Below are 15493 nucleotides of genomic sequence, written 5' to 3'. Positions count from 1 at the left end.
TGCAAAGATAGGCCTACCTTCTATGCCAGTGAGCTTTTATAGACTTGATGTGGCCAGAATTATAGAACCATCCAGTACTCTTTGTCCTTCTTTCCTATGTTTATTTGCAAAGTACATCATGCACACCAAAGAAAATGAGGTTCCTGCTTGGTGCTTTTGTCAACTTACTGAGCAGGAGAAATAGCACAGAGATGTAAACATTCCTGGGAACAATTCCTTGTGGTCTGAGGCATTCACCCCTTGATTTTGGAGTGTGTCATCTCTATCATCGCTTATTAGCTCCCTTAGATATTAAGAATGACACCACAGGGGACACTGCTCTGGAAATACTACATAGGAAAAGGTTCTGACTGCAGAGTTGTGTCCTGAACGTGGTCCTAGGAAAGGGGAGAAGAGCAAGTCAACAGAAGCAGCAGAGGAAGCAGCAGCGTTTGGCATTGCTACCATGGCGGCAGGTTTGGTAAAAGAGTAGGATCTTGATATTTCCATAACTGAGAATTCCTCACATCTGGATAGAGCTGTTATTCCCAGAGCATTTTCACATACACTCTGGTGTTATTTTAGGCAAGCTGGCAGAGTGCGAACCAAACTCTTGTTTTATCTGTGGACATGAAAGCCCTGCTCCGCTGTGGGCAGCCATGCAGCTCAGACGCGGGACTTTGTCATGAAGGCTGCTCAGACTGCAAACGGGGCACCTGCCAAGGGTTACTGTGCAGAATGTCACACTTGGAGTCCCCACCAAAGCTTTCATCAAAGTCAACCTGATTATTTTCCACTGCATTTTCCTGAAAGGATGTTATGATTTTCTAGATGTTTGGTGGCTGGCGATAAATCAGGCTTTTATGATGTCATGTGAAAGGCCACCTCTCGGACTTCCTCCTGCCACAAGCCACAGATTAAAAGCGGACCATGTCGCTAGGGCCTAGTGGACACAGGGTGGCTTAACCCTTTCCTTACACATCCTAAGGCACAGCTGAAACTATGCACTAGCTAGGGGTCATGGAAGAAGGTGAGCTGCCTTCCCCTCTCCTTCCTTTCACACGAACACAGCTGGGGCCTGTGGAAACTGAGCTCCTTTCTCTGAGTTAACCAGACTTCCTCAGCTGAGAGGCTTTGGCATCAAATCAAGATCCAAAACAAGACAGTGTGTTCCATGGAATGATAGAAGAGAACACAGGTAATTTTACAAAAGTAATCTTTTCAAAGAGTCTCTGTTTCATAATCACAAAAATGAGGGCTTTCTTCAAAAGGAGATAAAATCTAATGCTGGTGTTGTGATAAAAAGTTACACTCATACTTTGCTGGTAGCATTTGTAAATTCATATAATGTCTTTGAAAGCGATGGAAAGGTCCCCATTCAAGCCAAAATCCTAGGAGTTCCCTATAAATCCTCTTTCCTCCAAATCCAGTCCTTCGGTGAGTCTTCTCTCTGCTCGCCTCACATGCTCCCCTCTCTCGCGGCCTCTCCTCCTGAGGCAGCCCCGCTCCCGCCTAGCATGGAGCCCTTGAAAACATCCAACAGGGCATGTGCCCCTAGGGCCTGAGGCCTCTAGTGGCTCAGAACACAATCCAAATCTGTATTGTGCGTAGCTGGCTGATAAAGGACTATGCATTTTATTTATTTTTTTCAAGATTTTATTTATTATTTGACACAGAGAGACACAGCAAGAGAGGGAACACAAGCAGGGGAAGTGGGAGAGGGAGAAACAGGCTTCCCGCCAAGCAGGGAGCCTATGTAGGTCTGGATCCTAGGACCGTGGGATCATGACTTGCGCCGAAGGCAGGCACTTAAAGACTGAGCCACCCAGGTGCCCCAGGACTATGCATTTTAAAGCAAAGCCAGGTTCTTTCTACGTAGATGAGTGAACCTTTATGTACATAGACTTTGGTAAAAAATTGAAAATTCCAGCATGTTTCAGTGCTGTGTCCCATTCTCTCGAGAACGAGTGGAGAAAAAGAAGATGCCTTCTAAAAAGGGGAATTGGTAGGGACAGTTTCAGTCTGACCAGGATTCTGCTCACACAGGAGGAAGTGAAGGGTGGGGCACCATCTTCGCCGCCCTCGGGAGCTTAAACGTGTCCTCCTTCGGCCAGAAGAGGTCCGGCCCTTCTACCGCACAGGAGGCCAGGCTCCTGCCCTCTGGCCCCGGGAGGTCCCCTGGGCCCTGTGTCCTACAGGGCCAGCTGGGCAGAGTCCTGACTCCTAACTGCAGTAGCCTGGACCTAATCCCTTCAAGAGTGGCCAGATGTTTCTAGGCTGGGTGGCACAAACACATTAAAGAGCGGCGGCTCTGTTAGGGAGGGAAAGGGGTTGGAGCATGCCCGGCAGAAGTCCCTTAGCCACCCTTTTAAACATTTAGCTAAATGTCCCATACTCACTTTGAAAAATTACACTGGCATCTGAAAATCAGACTTCTGAACTAGTGAGTTAGCCAGCTATATGATTGTGGCCGACCAGATGCAGATACTAGAGAGTAAAGTCTTGCAAAAACATGGCTTTGCTGGGAGAGACCTGGGCCCCATGGGAGGAATGACCCAGCAGGCCAGGCATAGTCTGGCCTTTTTTCTTTTTTCTTTTTTTTTTACCTCTCCAACTTCTTTTTGGGCTCTGATTCCCTTCATTCATTTTGTCCAGACTCAGTGGCCTTCTCTCTGCCCCTCAGACCAGGGGTGTTGCTCCCTACCGTCCACGTACCTGTGGTGTCCCCAGGAGACCCGCCTACCCCAGGACTTAATGTGACTGGCTTTTTATTGTCATTCAAATCTTGGATCATATGTCACCTATTTGGGAAGGCCTTCTCCAGCCAGCCCTCCCACTCTTGATCCAGCTGGCTTCCTCTTCAGTCTTCGTCGAACACTCTCAGTAGTGGACATGGTCTTACTCACATCTCCTGTACTCTGGACTGTCTACCCTGACTGGAACATAAGCTCATGGCAAGGGCCTTGTCTTGTCCACAGCTACGTCCCAGCTCTAATACCGTAAACATTTGGCAAGAAACAATCAAGAGCATAGAAACATTTATAATAATTAGGGAAAAGTAGAATACAAAATCCTGCATACTCTGGTTACAATTACTCAAAAAATGATCTAAAAATAGAAGTCGGATTACATGCAAGGTTGAAGTAACATGAAAGCATGAAAGAAACACTATAAGACAACCCACTTGAAAAAAATTACATTTTTGGGTCGCCTGGGTAGATCAGTCAGTTGAACGTCAGACTCTTGATTTTGGCTCAGAGTCACGAGATCAAACGCTGCTTTCGGCTCTACACAGCACAGGGGCTGCTTGAGATTCTCTGTCCTTCTCCCTCTGCCCCTCCCCCAATGTGCTTTTAATTAATTAATCAGATTTTTTTAAAGATTTTATTTATTTGACAGACAGTGATCACAAGCAGGCAGAGAGGCAGGCAGAGAGAGAGGAAGGGAAGCAGGCTCCCTGCTGAGCAGAGATTCCCGATTCAGGGCCTGATCCCAGGACCCTAGGATCATGACATGAGCCGAAGGCAGAGGCTTTAACCCACTGAGCCACCCAGACGCCCTTAATCAAATCTTTTTTAAAAAGATTACATTTTCATCCATGATGTTACTGTAAGAAATTAAAAGGATAGCTTTCCCTATATCTTAGTGATAAAAGCAACAATATTAGCCCTAACAGTGTTAAATAAATTAGAAATAGTACTAGCTACATTCCATATGTCATCTTGAATTCTCACAAACCTTCAAGATAGGTGATGTTTTCCCTATTTTACACCTGGTTTAAAATCTGAGGCTCAGAAACACTGAGAAACTTGCCCTCCAAGGTCACACAGCTATGGGGTTAAGCCATGATACCAAGCCAGGTTCTGTCCCTTGATATCTCTGTGTTGGTGGTGGTACCAAAGAATCCTTTGTTCATGAGACCTAAGTTATATACAGTGACATGCACTTCACTATATATTTTGGTCCACTTTGACAAATAGATGCACTTATGTTTGCTCTGCTCCTATCATACAGAGAAGATCACCCAAGAGTTTCTTCCCACACCTTCCCTGTTGATCCTCTTTCCCCTATAACCACTATCTAATATCTATCACCATCGATTAGAATGCTGATACCGGAATGTCATACGCATTGAATCATACTGTATCTACTCTTCTCCATTCATCTCTTTCATCCAGCTCTGGAGTAGGTTGATATTTCCATATGTTGATACAGTATTTATTCTTTAGAGACCTTTGTGCCACTCAATTAATGCAGCATAAAGTATATTGCTCATGGTACTTTTAGGGAGAGTTTGTCTTACTGAGCATTGTGAGTGCTGGACTAAGAATCAGAAATCCTGGCTTTTTGTCCAGAACCCTACCACTAGATGGCTTTGTGACATTAATCAAGTTATTTGTTTAAATGTCTCTATACACATGTTCAGATACAGGATTCTGTTCCTCTTATAAAAATACATAAGAAAGACTGCCAGGTTACATATGCAGCAGCCTAGTAAGCTCTCTATTAACCATGATAATAGGAAACCAAATGAATGGATAGATAAAAATCATAGAAGGGTAAATAAAATATCTGTCTTAATACTCTTTTTTCCCCTCATGTCTCTCAAAACCCTTACTAACAAAGGTCCTCGTAGTTGTCTTAATTTCTCCTCAAATATGAAAGTCCTCAGAGAAACAATGGAAAAACAAGAATTTGGATGTAGTGAGCTGCCTGGTTAGTCCTAGAGTTTCTTAACAAGTTACCGAGGGAATGACTGTTGGAAGGAATCTAGGGGTGTACATTTGAATGGCTCTGTCATATAATTTATATTTTGGTTGGGAGAAGGATGAATGGATGGATGGATGGATGAATTGAAAGAGGGAAGGAAAGATTACTGAAGGTAGTTTCTTGAATGTGAGTGGTGTGTGGTACAATATAAATTGAGAAAAACCCCAAAGGAAAAAAATCTATATTGTGGAGGCAGTCGTATTACTGGCCATATTCTTTGGCACTATTATTCAAAGGGAAGGCAGAGCCCTTTCTATGGGGTGGGGTGTATTTCCTATTACACTGAAAGGCAACAAGCTGATGGAAAATCACCTTCCCCTGGTGCTATCAGGGTCTCCTGTGGCCCTAGTCGGCCTTCCTCGAGTGGCAAGGTGTCTCCTAGCCACAGGCAGGCTGAAGATAAGCTGTGGGACAGAGCTGGGCTTTAATCCCCACTGATACTTGGTATGGTGCTTTCATCGCTAGCAAACAGCCACCCGAAACAGATATAAGATCTCTTGAGTTGCATTTTGAATGTGATTGTCTGGAGATTTAATTAGCTGATGTGTGTAAAGTGCTTTGAGGGTAAAAAGTACTAAATGGCAAAAGCAAGGCCGCCTGCTTCTCGTGCTCCTGAGTGCCACTTGCCAATTAGGTCACAACAGTCTTTAATCGGTCCACTTAAAGGTGCTTTATCTCCTTTCCTCGGGGTTTGTGTCACCTCCTACCAGCATGGGTAAATCTTCACACCCAAGATCCAGTTATTAAGAGCAACCAGTAATTTCCAGCGAAGATGGTGCTGGCTTTGAAGCCTGGAATGCTGAGGTCACTAACAATCTTATCTCCCTTTCATTAAGCGGCTCTGCATCACAACTGTGAGTCAGCCCCCCATCCTCCCCCCCCCCCCGTATCAGCTGCTTAGAGTGAAGATCAGTGAAGAAATCAGAACCAAGAGGGCTCCAGTTACAGTACTTAATCTAGCTTTCCCTAGCTTGATACTCCTGTAAGCACTGGGGATCAAGACATAAAGCTAACAGCAACAGCAAAAATTAACTCTGAGATTACAATTATAGGTGCAGAACAGATACAAAAAGCCATAGGGCCTCATCAATGTGTGTGATGCAAGACTGCATTCCCCAAATTGTACCGCTGGTTTTATTTAAAGCAACCGACTCATGAGTAGACAGCTCCCCCACAGCTATAAGGCACAGCTTCTAAAAAATGCTTTCCTTTGCTCAGCTCACTCAAAGCCTGACGGAACAGGACAGGCCGCACAGGCCCCTGGTGCCGGAGGGTGCAGATGGCCAGGCAGTTGTTGGGACGGTGCTGAAAGGGCACCCTGCCCCCCTCCTGCGGTAGGAGAAGCCGGGCCTCAGCGTGGCATGAATTGTATGGATCTGTGTGTCTGTTCCATGGAGGATAGAGGACCACTGTCCTCGTCTCTACATGTCTCAAGCATGTCTGCCTTAAGGGACTTCCTCCACAGCATTTTTTAAAACTATTTAAAAGGAAATTGGTGTGTTTAAGTCCTGTATTTCCGGCACACGATTGTGTTGTCAGTGTGTCTTCTAGAACCCTTTTTGCCTAATGACATTTCTCTTTTTATGCTAACCATATTTTTAGAGTACACGTAGAAAAGACGTGTCTATATGTCGGCTGCACTATGAATGCCATTAATCGGATTCTCCCTTAATACAGTGAATACTTTCTTTTACCACCTTAGGCCGTACTGACATACAAGCGGACACCTAAGGAAGACAATGTTCTCATTTACTCTCCACGAGAGCTCTGCCACGCTCGGTACGCTTTTCCAGTAGTGTCTGGGACATACCCATGGACAGATCTATTTCTTTCCCTTGTTTAGTAGCTCCTGATAGCTCCTGATTCCAAATGACAAATGCTATCCATTGAAACTAAGTGGCCCCCAACCCAGAAAAATGGGATCAATGAGGGGTCACAGGATCCTAGAGACGCCCTCGGGCACCAAGCAGGAGGTCACTGAAGTATACAGCCTGAGCCATAAGTAACAGGCAGGGCTCACATGCCAGGCCACCAGTGGGGGTGACAGCGGTGATGATGTGAGGGCTCTGCCAGGCTTTCAGTCTAGGGTACATATGTGTCGCCCTGTGCCAAGTGCCTCCCAGCAGCCTCCACCCGGGTAACTGAGGACAGGGACACAATGCAGGGCCTGCTCACACTGTTTTGCTCCCTTTGCCACTTTATCTCTACTGTCAGTACGCCTGTCGGAGCCGGTGCTGACTGACTCAATTTCCCTGAGGTTGAGCCCGAGCATTGTTTGGGGTCTGACGGCATTCTGTCAGCCCCTGCTGATGGACAGTCCCACTGAGTCCAGCTTCCTGAGCAGACGAGACAGCCTGCTGTTTTCTTCTTGTCTCTTATCACCCCTTGTCATTAAAGGAGAGGCCTGGCTTCAACTTCAATTTGTGCTGATATACAGCAGTAAAAGGGAAGAGAGGGGGAAACGTTTGTTACCATTATTAAGGCCGTTGCCTTTCTTACTGCTGCGAGATTCATTCCCTGTCCGGAAGGGTTTCAATCAAATGATATATTTATGAGCACGTAAGAGTTTAAACTGCCTGGTAAGAGACATACTATATTGCAAACTTTCTGGGGGAACTCTTTGGTTTCTTTTTTTTCCCCCATTCTTACCGACTCCCAGCTGCTCGTCTTGAATCTTGACTGGGATATTCTGTGCAACTTTAAAGCTTTTTCCATTTTACTGAAGTTTGTTTTGTTTTGTTTTGCTTTTAGTATTTCTTTCTAAAAAGAAGCCTTTCCCCCAAGAGTAAAGCTTTCCTGCTCACTCCACATTAGCATAAAGTTAGATCAAGAACCAAATACCAAATTTGTTTCATTCTTTTATTCCCTTGGAACCTGAGCTATTCCTCAATTTTGCTTTTTTTTTTTTTTTTTGGGAAAAGTAGAAGGAAAAGAAATGAATACCCAGTGTTACTCACATTTCCATATTTTAAATTCTTGAAGACGTCTAACCAGGGCTTTCACCCGTCTTAGTTTTCCTTATTAACATCCCCTGTCCGTACATCTTCTCCTTATTTATAGCACTCAGGAGTCAGTTTATTTCAATACGCACATTAGAAATTTAACAACATCCTGCCAAAAGAGCTCACACTTTCAAAATGTTTCTCCACCTAAACAGATGTCCTTTGCAAACCTTACAGCTGACCTGTTGAGAAACATGGTATCCAACACATAATTTGAAATAAATATTAAAATTTTCCAAATGCAACCACAGTGAAAAGGGGGAGAGAAAGAACATGACTCTGTGAACTTTGAAAAATTATCCTGTGCGATCAATCTATTTAATAGCATTCCCCACAGAGATTTTAGGGAAGATGGGTGGGTGTTTAATGTGTTAAATAATGATCAAAATTAAAAAAAAGATTGCGGGGAGTGAGAGGAAAGAAAACTAAGCAGTGTAATTTAAAGATGTGTTGTTATCTTGATCGAGATTTTAAAAAAGGAGATTTGAGGGAAGGGAACTATAGTTATAGTAGAAGATAATGGCACAGCATGGTCTCTACTTTTCTGGATTTTATGTTAACTACTGTGGGCTCAGGAACTGGCTTAATGACTTTTCCAGGATTTGGTCTGGCCCTTTATCAGTTCACTATAACAAGAACATAAGCCAGGAAAGCCTGAAAAATTGCTGCAGCAAAACATGCCCTCCTACCGTGCTTCTGTTTGCGACTCGGGCCATTGGCATTGGGCCTGTAGGGTTTATGCCTAGACAGAGCCACGGTCAGAGGACAGCTCCGAAAGGTCTGACGAGTCAACGGTAGTCAGGGAATCCGAGAAAAATGAAGGGGGCTCCAGGCATCTGGACATGCACGTTCTCTTTGCTCATGCTGTTTTGCTGCTGTAAAATGCTCAGCTAAACCTAATTGAATTTGACAATAATAAATCACATGTTGAAACTGTATAGCTCACCTAAGGAATAGCAATGGAAACAGTGAAGACACCAGAAGCCAGAGTTCAGGAAATGTCATATTCACATAGAAATGCTTTAAATTTTTCCCAGAGCTTTATTGTCTCTTTTTTTAAAGAAAAGTTCCAGACCACCCAGTGCACAAAGTCCATTTTGGAAACTTTACATAAAATCTTCTCTTTAATCAGTTCTTGCTCCTGTTGTCCCACTATGACTTCGAGCCTATAAATAAAGAAGGAACTGAACTGTCAAAAAAAGAAGAAAAGAACAAAATAGATGAATCATTCTTCTCTCTCGTCCTCGGGAGCTGATCACGCCCTAGAGGAGAGGGTTTGTGAAATGTAAAAGGAAACTATATTGTGACCTTATCTGCCCCACTCCATTGCTCCACACAGTCCTGTGAGCCGAGCAGTTAATTCCTGATGTCCTTGTAAGAATCTAGCTTCCACAGTCCCTTTTCTCTTCATGCTGGCGGAAGCTTTATTTAAAGAAGTGTTCCTATGTCCGTGCTGTCATTCCAGAGTCCTGTGTACTCCCATGCCACACTTTCCCCACACCACCCTGGAAGTTCGTCGGTCCTGTGTCCCCAAACCCTGCAGCCTGAACAATTTACTGTCTCTTTCCTCGAAAGGACACGACAGAAAGAAGTAAGAAAGTCCTTCAGGAGAAGCAAAGTGTAAAATAAGCGGGGATGTCCCTAATCTTTCCCTTGAAGTTGACTGGAGCACAGGCACACGGACTAGTCTCGATGTTAGCTCAGTAGCAGCTGGTGTAGAGAGCTGCTGCTTTGTTTTGATGGAACCTCATCCTTTTCCTTCACAAGGTCTCTTGGTCTAATTAAATTTCAGGGAGACAGAGCCTTGGCAGAAGGTTAAAGTAAGCTGCTAGACTGGAATGTAGGAGTTGGGCTCAAAACTAAATTGGGAAGTTTAACTGGGTGCGTCTCTGGTTTCAATGAAATACTTTTACAGTGTATGGTAGCAAGGTCTGTTTCGAAGCTTTTGAAAACCATTTTTCTTTTTCCTTAATTGTAGTTCCCTAGTTGTTTTTATATTATGAGCTACTTGTAGAAAAATACAGGAAACATAATTACAATACAAAGCTCCCTTTCCCAAGCCTACTGAGATCACTTGAAGCCAAACTGGGTTTTAGGGTTTTGCTAACTGTAAGTTCAGAGCCATGAATTGCATCCTATGCAATGCTGGTTGATTTACAGCAAGTGTTGTGTGATTAAACAATAACCATGTTTCTTTGAGCTGTGCAACTGCTATGGAATTGGGGGAGGGCTGTGTTGCTTCATGACGCCACATTGCACAGCTCTCCGGGGAAAAAGAATGAGTATCTTTGTGTGACTCTTATAGTAAAATAGAGAAGTATTGTGGAAGCATATACAAGTTTATTTAGGGAAAGGAAAGAGAAGTAAATGAATTTGTTTTTCCACTTCTATTTCCAGCTCCATGCAAAGTTAATTGCTACTTATTAATTTTGTATTCTACTTTTCCTGAAGAACCTGCATATGGACTGTTTGGAGCAGCAGAAATAACTTGTTTTACTATTATTAACACCCTGGAGAGGAAATCAGTACTTCAGTGTATTGTGAAATGCAAAGCCTTTGGGAGTTTGATTTATTCAAGCCTAAAAAGTAATGATGGATGATGGAGAATGAGGGCCATTGACTGTACTCTCCTAGGGAATGACTCCAAACATACAGTACAGGAGCCCCCCTCGATTCGAGGCGGGTCCATCCCAAGCCCCACCTCCAGTGGATGTCTGAAACTAGGATAGCACCCAGCCCTATATACACTATGTCTCTTCCTATACTACATGCCTGTGGTAAAGTTTAATTCATAAACTGGGCACATAAGAGATGAACAACAATGACTAATAATAAAATGGAACAATTATAACAGTATGCCATAATAAAAGTTATATGAATTGGTGTCACTCTCTCAAAATATCTTACTGTACTGTACTTACCCTTTTTCTTGTGATGATGTGAGATGACAAAATACCTAGTGACGAGAGGGAGGGAGGTGCGTGAGGCAGGCATAGGGTTAGGCTACTGCTGACCTTCTGACTGGTTGCCTGCTCCGAACCCAGCTGAGCGTGGGTAACTGGAACCTCGGGAAGTGACAGTGAGAAGAAGGCAGGACTACTGTTCCTTCAGAAGTAGCACCCAGACACCCTTTGATATGGAAGTCTTAGCAGTGAAGGTGAGCACCCGGGTCCTGCCCAGCCCCTGGTGGCCTTTCCCAGCATAAATGCCCTATGCCTGCCACCTTTCAGGGAATCCGAAGAAAATCACTGGGGCAGGCTTCGTTGTAGTTTCATTATCTGTTCCTTTCGCTAGATGTAACCGGTTTTAGGTCATTCCTTAATATGGTGTGTAACTAGAATAGCTTCTCGATGGGGTACTTGGGCTGGCTGTCCTACTGCCTTCACACCCTTCCGTTTTAAGGACTCATCCTGTGTACTATTTGATGAATACATTCGTACAGGGAAAAGCTAAATGTTTATCTCACCCCCCCCAAATGATCTGCTTCAAAGTTATGTGTCTTTCCTTTTTTTCCCCTTCCTTTCTTCTTTCCTTCCTCCCTCTCTCCCTCCTTTCCTCCCTCCCTTTCTTTTTTTCAAATCATCCTGAAATTCTCATCCCAATTTTCTTCTAAATCAGTCTTCAGCGACCTGTAATAAGAAATGGGTGAGTGAGGGCTGAGGTGCAGGATTAATGTTCTCCTGTAGCTTTTCTTTTAGACAGTTTCCTTCTTAAGGAAGTCTCTGAAATGGATGGAAACTCTCCTAAAAGCGGTTCCATGCCTGCCCAGCTGAGCAGGGCAGACTCTACCTGAGTCATTGGCTATACACACACACACACACACACACACACACACACATATATATATATACATACATATACATATATACATATACATACATACATATAGACAAAGGCCCTGTCAGATAGGATGAGAAAGTCAAGGATCAAGCAAATGACAGCTTGAGCTTCCTGAACAGGAGCTGGAGTTTCGTTTAAAAATTAACTTGATCTTCCATCAGAGCAGTTAGGGAACACTGGGCAGAAGACTGAGTGCTACCGAGCTGAAGAAGCCTCAGGGTGCTTGCTCTCTGGAGCTGTATTTTCAAACTGCTAGTTGCAGCGGATTAGTGGATCTTGAGGTGAATGAAGTAAGTGGGCAGAGATCACTATTTTCTAAGGAAGGGGATAGAACAGAACAGAATAGAAAATACGGTGTATCGTGCCCCTGGACAGTAAAGGCGAGGATCCCTTTGTGAAACTTCAGTTTCGTTTTATGCGCCTGTGCGTGTGCTGGACGGCAGTTGTGAGCCGCCCGCGGGTCGGGGAAGCTCTAAGCCAAGCCCGGAAAGAACTGCTCTGCGGGCCCAGAGTTAGCCAGGGCTCCGTTAGGGGGCACCCAGCTCCCCGCCGCGGAGGGCCGGGTCAGCCAGCCCTGCGCGCCTGCCCGCTGCGCGCCGGGCACCCCAGCGCCGCGGAGCCTGGGGGAGAGTCGGAGCGCAGCGGCGTTGGGCCCCCGGCCGCCCGCCCTGCAGTGGGAGAGGAACGCGGCGGTTGCGCGGCGCGCAGGGGCGACCGGGGGCGTCTGCTCATTTACTCCTCTCCTTGCCTGAGAAGTGCAGTAATTCGAAACAGTTCTCACAGTAGCGTCCCTGACAACTTAATGTTTTTTTAAAAAAAAAAGTCATTAAGCGTCCATGGGACGCGGCGGAGGGGAGGAGTGGACAGGAGGAGGTGGCTGTGAGCTGGGGACGCACCGTTGTCACGATCCTCACGGGTCTGTGCGGCGCATTCTTAAACGCGACCTTCGCAAGATTTACGGCTGGGGAGCTGCACTGAGCGTGCCTGGCGGGGACCGAAAGGAGGGAAACGGGGAGACGTGTGCCTCGAGCGTTCGCTCACTGACAGCAGCGGAAGGGTGGGGGGCTCCCTGCGACTCGGCCCCGGCCGCCCCCGACCCACGTCAGCTTTATCTTTCCCTCCCCCCGCAGGACTTTCTGCAAGGAGATTGCACCAAAGCGAAACAGAAGCTGAGCTGGAAACCCCGGGTCGCTTTTGATGTAAGTGCCTTTCTTTACGGGTGGTGGACTCCGCTGGCCCGCTCGCTGCCGGGCTGGGCCGAAGCAGGCCCAGCGGGAGGGGCGGCCGGCCCGGCGAGGCAGCGAGGCGCCCGGAGCAGCAGCGCTCCGGGCCCGCTTGGGGCCCGAGGTGCCCCAGGCCTGGAGGGCTAGAAAAGGGGGCGGGTGGAGGCGGGTAGGGTGGAGGGAGGGTGGCGGAGGCCTCTCTGGGCGCGCCACAGGGGGTGGGGGTGTCACCCGGAGAGAGTGGCAGAAACTCCTCCCTCACCGCCCACCCCCTGTGTCTCGGGTCCCAGGAGCTGGTGAGGGAGATGGTGGACGCCGACGTGGAGCTCATGAGAAACAACCCCAACGCCTGAGCGCGGCCGCGGACGCCCGCGCCGCCCCTGCCGGCCTGTGGTGGGTCCCCGCTTGGAATCAGCTGGTGCGGGGCCGCAGGTGTGAACCCGGGAGGGGCGCGAGAATCCCGCGGGTTCCCTGCTGACCCTAGGGGCCACTGCGCCTTGCCCCGCCGTTAGGATCCCGGGCCGCAGAGGTTTGTAGCAGCCGGGACGTGGCACTTCGGGGTTCGGCCCAATTTCCTTTTGTCGAGGCCTCTTCTGAATGGTTTTGTGAAATCAACAAGATGTTTTAATCACACGTTCACTGTACTTGAAATTATGTCATTAGACAACTGAAATTGTGGGGCTTTCAAATTGTTTTAATCTTTTCTTATTAAAAATGGCCTTTCTATGAACTAGCATTAGCAGAGTCGATGTCGGTGTTTTTCCTGAGGTATAAAAGCAGCTATAAGAGCCCCCAAACAAAAATACCCAAATTTTTGCCTCGGAGTGAAATAGCTTCCTTTAGGCCTCCCTCCCTTTTGAGAGAGCCCCTGCGGGTAGACCCCTGCTGCGCCTGAGCCTGCCTTTTGCCTGAGCCTTCTCCTAAGTCCCTGTCTGGGACATTTCTTTCCCCCTTTTGGTGACAATAAGCCACTCTATCCAGCGGATCTGGAAACCCAGTTCCTGAAGAAAGGAGGCATTCACACCCCCTCTGGTCTCTGCTGACTATAATTAGAACCCACGGGGCTCCCACCATCTCAAAAGAAGTCTTGAGAAATAGAGGGGGGCCAGAAGAAGAAACTTGAAGGTAAGTAAATATTGTTGGAACATTCCATGCCAAAGCCCCTGCGTTACCCAGAGGTCTCTGAGCCCATGCCTTTCCTTGTGGTCTAGAATCTTTCACACAATACTTACTTCCAACCGCTTCTCAGTGCTGTATCACTTTTTTAAAAATCTAATTTTGATTTAATCATTTAACCAATTTATATGAAGTGCTTAATATATGTCAGACATTGTACAGTCGAACTACATCAGTGTTAATTAAAAATTATAATAAAGAGGTTTAACCTGGGCCTAAGATCGCTGGATCCATTTTTCACTGAGCGCATCATTTAGGAGGCCCAGTTTTCACCACAGGCATGTGCTCCTGAGCCATAAACTCATGGCTGTACTAAGTGTATTAAGGCAGGCTAAGGCAGGTGGACACACAAATGTATGGAACCCACAAGCAGCAAGCAAAGATTTGTGTACAGGTGTATACTTCTGCATGAAATACAATATTTTGCCCTAGAATAAATTAGGTCAGGACTCTTCTTTTCCCCCTCCCTCCCTCTCCAAGGAAAATAAAATAAAACTTTATAGCGAATGGAATCCAGCCTTTGCACATGCTCGTGTGAATGCGGGTGAACTATTTGTGAATGTCTTCACCGGCAGGTTTATGATCTGGGGGAGGACCCAGGCTCCAACGGCTGGCGGCAGGAAAGAGGGCTCTTTGTGTGGCTGCCTGAGTTGCTACAAGAGTATGCTGGCCAGGGGCAGCCTCAGCTTCGATGGAGCAGAACTTGGGCGGCTTGAGCTGGCCCACCCGGTTCTCAGAAGCTGCCCCAGGACAGGCCTTCTCCCAATCGGGATGCTGCTAATTGGAAACAGATGGCTCTGGAAGGCCGGGCTCCAGGACTTAGAGGCTTGTGGGCACACTCGCACTCACAAGTACAGAGTCACACACATTGCCACACATCCAGATATACACATCTAAACAGGCACATGCACACAAATACAGATACACACCTACAACACGCTAGCTCACGCACTGTCACACAAAACAGTCTCACAAACACACATTCACTCACAAAGTCTTGAAAACACAATTCACGAACCTGCTATCATCAACATACAGCCACATACATACCCTTACAAATCTCACAAATAAACATATTAACACACATTCCCCTTAGCCTTGACCCTGATGGACAGGCACCTCCCCTCTTCTCCTGTGACCCCCCTGAACCTTCACCTCATCCCACACCCAGGCACAAGAGGCCATTCTATGCTTGCAGTGGCCCTATGCACTTCAGTGTTTTGAGGCTTGTTATCCCCAAACCGTAATAAGCTCCTTAAAAAGGATCACGAGAGATTCTAGGCAGGGGTTTAATGGGACTGATGTAGAGTTATAATGTTAAATTATTCTTCTCAAATGGCCTGGAGCATCAGTTTCTGAAGGATGCAAAAGTATTTTTGGTTGCATCTTCTCTGTATTCCGGAATCTTCAACTGGGGAGAAGGGGTTGGCTCATTTGGCTTCCTGGTCTTCCACCGCTTAAAGGCTGAACAAGAGAACAGATTTGCCTGAGTATCTCTGTTCT

At 46.3% G+C, this 15493-nt stretch overlaps 1 protein-coding gene across 2 annotated transcripts in view; it reads left to right on the top strand.

The window, feature by feature from the left end:
- Positions 1–13544, top strand: part of GMDS (GDP-mannose 4,6-dehydratase) — a 633896-nt gene extending 620352 nt beyond the window's left edge. For both annotated transcript variants that reach the window (XM_044257882.1, XM_044257899.1), the window contains 2 exons: positions 12722–12790; positions 13105–13544. In XM_044257882.1, coding sequence (XP_044113817.1) covers positions 12722–12790; positions 13105–13167 — 132 coding nt within the window. In that variant the 3' untranslated portion in view covers positions 13168–13544. The remainder of the gene's footprint in view (positions 1–12721; positions 12791–13104) is intronic.
- The last annotated feature ends 1949 nt before the right edge of the window (positions 13545–15493 follow it).

This window comes from Neovison vison, chromosome 1 (assembly GCF_020171115.1).
Source record: "Neovison vison isolate M4711 chromosome 1, ASM_NN_V1, whole genome shotgun sequence".
NCBI classification, from domain to species: domain Eukaryota; kingdom Metazoa; phylum Chordata; class Mammalia; order Carnivora; family Mustelidae; genus Neogale; species Neogale vison.
This window is presented reverse-complemented; position numbering and strand designations above follow the sequence as displayed.